General features: G+C 37.0%; 1 protein-coding gene across 1 annotated transcript; it reads right to left on the minus strand.

Annotated features, from left to right (window-relative positions):
- Positions 1 to 1,500: 1,500 nt before the first annotated feature.
- Positions 1,501 to 3,176, minus strand: LOC125852411 (putative GEM-like protein 8). The gene is made up of 3 exons (XM_049532148.1): positions 2,932 to 3,176; positions 2,747 to 2,821; positions 1,501 to 2,333 (listed from the first exon to the last, which is right to left on the minus strand). The coding sequence occupies exons 1-3, from the start codon at positions 3,083 to 3,085 to the stop codon at positions 2,059 to 2,061; spliced, it is 504 nt and encodes a 167-aa protein (XP_049388105.1). The 5' UTR covers positions 3,086 to 3,176; the 3' UTR covers positions 1,501 to 2,058.
- Positions 3,177 to 3,817: the final 641 nt, after the last annotated feature.

Consider the following 3,817-nt stretch of genomic DNA (forward strand, 5'->3'; position numbering starts at 1 on the left):
GTGTCTTGGGGGCTTACATTAAGACAATAAAGGACATGTATAATAGAGCCCAAACTCTGGTAAGAAAAGTGGGAGACATGTGGCTTAAAGATGAGTTTCCGAGCTTTTATGGGATATCTTGTCAAATGGAGCCTCTCAACTGGGGGGAATGCTTTCTATTCGGCCTTCGATTCGATGATGCCTGTCTCATTGTGGTAGAATAGTACTCCACCATCCGATCTGTGTCCCGGTCAGTGACAGCGGCTGATTGCTTAATCTTATCGGGGTTTTTTACTTCTGTTCCTGTCCCCTGTTCTGTAGAGCGGTTTATCCCTGACTATCTTAGGGGAAGATTTCTCTCTTCTCTATAAAGACACTCGGAACGCAGTTTGATCACAATCAATGGGAATAATATATCATGAAGATAGGACACATTAATATTCACAAACAAAGACGATACTGAATGGGATCCTCTGTTGTGCTGTACTGATTGCTTTGAAACCTATTCGGATGGAACGAGATACGATACAAGTGCTTGAGTGACTGTCGGGAAAATTTTTAGCGGGGAGTGGTAGTCCAACAGATGTCCCTGAGGACACAAGGGGAAGTAGCGTTTTAGGATTTGAGGTTCAGGAGAGCTTTCCAGGATTGGGAGGTGAATGAGTTTGAAAGGATGTTACTGTTACTGCATCAGCATTGTGAGGCAGTTGACAGGTACGATTCGACGAGATGAAAGTCGGGAAACGATGGTGTTTTTTCTGTCAAGCCTTCTATTAGAAGCTTTTATTGAGAGTTGAGGAGGGTTTTCCTGTTAAGTCTTCGAATTCCCAAGGTTCCGAGGAAGGTGTGCTTTTACACTTTGTTAGCTGCTAGAGGGGTGATCTTGACGTCTAAGAAACTTAGGAAAACAAAAGTTATTTGCATCAGCTGGTATTACTTATGCAAGGAGGCAGGCGAAGACGTAAATCATCTTCTGCTACATTGTAGCTAGGCCACGAGACTGTGGTGGGACATGTTCAGCTGGTTTGTAATGTCATGGGCAATTCCAAGAATTGTGAAAGATTTGTTGTTTNGGAAATCTAGAAGAAGCAGGAGAAAGTGCAGGGCATAGAATGTTGTTCCTACGGCATTAATCGAGTTTTTGGCTGTTGAGGAGTAGTCTTCGATCCCTTATTTGTTTTTTTTTTTTGCACCCATGTAGTTACGGGTTGTATAGAGGATTGGGTGTCTTTTGTATAGAACCATATCTTTGTGTAGGTCCTTTACTGGTAGGTATACCTCTTGTATATGGCCTATTTTGGCCTTGTTAATAATGAAAATATTTACCTGATAAAAAAATAAATAAATTATATCAAATCACAAGGTTCTCATGATCTCTAAGAGATTGATTAGATTCTATATAAAGGAGAAAAAAAGATTAATCCCCCAATTCGACTACCCATCCAAGAACATTTGGATAATCTCTTTTGACAGCTCAATCCTCACAGGTGAAAAATATCAAGGGGGCTCCCCTTGTTGGAAACTTCCATAATATCTTAAATATGTCTTTCGACGAACAGTGCGATTTGCTAGGAAGTGATCACGATGCGAAGTCCCAAAAGATGAATTAGCCTTCTGACTGCATTACTTTCACAATAAGTCTATACATTTGTGTTAACAGCTCAGCCTAAAACACCTAAAATCTCCTTTGAGCGAAGGAGCTAACTACAAGTTTCAACAGATCTGTACATTAGTTTTGCATCAACATTTTCCATTGATGAATGCAAGTAAGAAGAAAAAAAAAGAAAAAAGAATGGAAAATATGTTGTCATGTTAGCTGCTTGAAGTACTTGAAATTGCGTGGTGCAGATATCTCAGAGTCTTTTGATGATTAAGGAATCCCATAAACCAGAACTCAAAATCATCCTCTGTAATTACTTGTATATACTTCTGTGATTGTTTTTCCCTATTTTCACTCTCTTTTGCTTTCATTGTCTTACTTATTGGGATTGATACCTGCAATTGTGAACCGACTTATTAGATTATGCTTTAAGTGGATACAAATTAAGAGTTGGAAGAAAAACGGAGCAGAGTGGTACCTTATAAGTAGATTCTAAGCAACTTTCCAGTTGGAGATAAGAGCTTTATTGATCTCTCACTGCAGAAAGCAATCTTTTCGGTAGAGATGAAGAGAAGGCCTGCTATTGGACCAGCTGTAGTTGATAAATAGCATTGACAAACATTCAATAGCTTTTCATCATCTCTAACACTAAACTTCTGCCTGAATATTTTCTCCAACCCTCCTACTTGAAGGATTTTTGCCCCAAGGCTCAATTTTCCCTTCACAGTTTCCGTTAGCTTCGGGCTAAGGCTCACTGCACAATTAAAGTTGAAAATTAAGAAATTTACAATCAGTACTTCCTGTCATACATATTAATAGTGCTTATGCAAAATTTTGTACATCTTGGCTCCCTTTATCTGTTGTTGTTTAGATTACCACTTGTGTTTGACCACGATTTCACTTGCAAATACTAATGTCATTATTTGCAAGTTTATAAATATTGAACTTCAGTATTTGAAATGGTTGTGAAAGTATTAAAAAACTTGTTTAAGGAGTTTTTCTAGTGGGATGATGGTTTTCATTCACAATACTTCACCTTTTTCATTTCCTCTCATGTCCGTACACAATTTCAACTTTGAAATACTAATTTTTGACTTAAACAAATGATTGTCTCAGTGAATTTTTTATTGTTCTTTTTAAGCCTTCATCATGAATACAATTGCTCACCATGCTCGCGGATGCCTTGTGCAAGACAGTCCATCCTTTCTCCAAGTTTGTTCATCTTACTAATTACAGATTTTCCTGCATATTCAAGAATATTTAATTTTAATGATCTATTCTTCGGGGGTCATTAATACTCTTTACAACTTATAAAAGAACAAAATGATTATTCTTCGAGGGAAAATACTCACTTTGCTTTATTTTCGATAAGTGCTTTGAAGTTGCAGATGGAAGATGGTCTTGGCAAGCAGATAGAGACAGTAGTCTTTTTTGCTGCCGTTCAAATGAGTATACTGCTGAACTCATGGGAACACCCACCTCATTTCTACCGAGTAAGTTCTTCATTGTGACTTCTGATTTTGAAGAGAATTGATATATTGTGAAGGTAACTGAGATATTATTATGTTTTGGTTAATGGTTTGATAACATTCCTTGCAGCACTATATATATATACAGCAGTTTGGGCAAAGTTGATGAATCTTTTAACTACTAACTGTTGCATGAGTCAGCTATGGGTCATCAAAATAGAATATTTCTCAATTTGCTGCAAAGGTTTTTGAAAATGTCTTCTTTTATCTGTCTTTTTAATTAAAGTAAACTATCTCATGCTGTCTTATTTTATTATCAAGATTTGTGTTGCACATGTGGTGTTATCAACTTTTGAGTTGGAAGATTTGCTTTATGATGTAAGCTGCTTTTACAAAGTTGAGTAAAAGTAAGAGAAGGATTTTGGTTCATAGTAAAATTATTAGTCTTGTATGACAAAAGTTGACAAGATGATGGCACAGATTTATATATGACATTAAAGTAAAGTAGTGGTTGTGGATCATGAATGAGTCATCCACGAACGTTGATTTGTTGCTTAATAAATCAGGCAAAGGAAAAGAGGATCCATTCAAATATTTCAACTGTTACATAGGGCCAACAGTTCTAGATTATATTAGCTTCTCTTATAAGGCAGTTACCTTATCTTACCTTTTTTGTCATCTTATCTTGAGGTGTAAAGGAATTCATTGTGCTTATAGTGCTAACCAACGGCGAAGGCTGCTGGGTCGACATTGACATTGAGAGTTTCTG

This window comes from Solanum stenotomum, unplaced genomic scaffold (genome assembly GCF_019186545.1).
Source record: "Solanum stenotomum isolate F172 unplaced genomic scaffold, ASM1918654v1 scaffold35042, whole genome shotgun sequence".
NCBI classification, from domain to species: Eukaryota; Viridiplantae; Streptophyta; class Magnoliopsida; order Solanales; family Solanaceae; genus Solanum; species Solanum stenotomum.

Excerpts from the sequence above, each read along its gene's own strand:
- LOC125852411 (XM_049532148.1), bottom strand. The coding sequence starts at position 3,085 with ATGAAGAACTTACTCGGTAGAAATGAGGTGGGTGTTCCCATGAGTTCA. Across the intron at positions 2,822-2,931 it reads CTTATCGAAAATAAAGCAAA|GAAAATCTGTAATTAGTAAG; the intron begins GTGAGTATTTTC and ends TTGAATATGCAG. Across the intron at positions 2,334-2,746 it reads ACAAGGCATCCGCGAGCATG|TGAGCCTTAGCCCGAAGCTA; the intron begins GTGAGCAATTGT and ends TTAATTGTGCAG.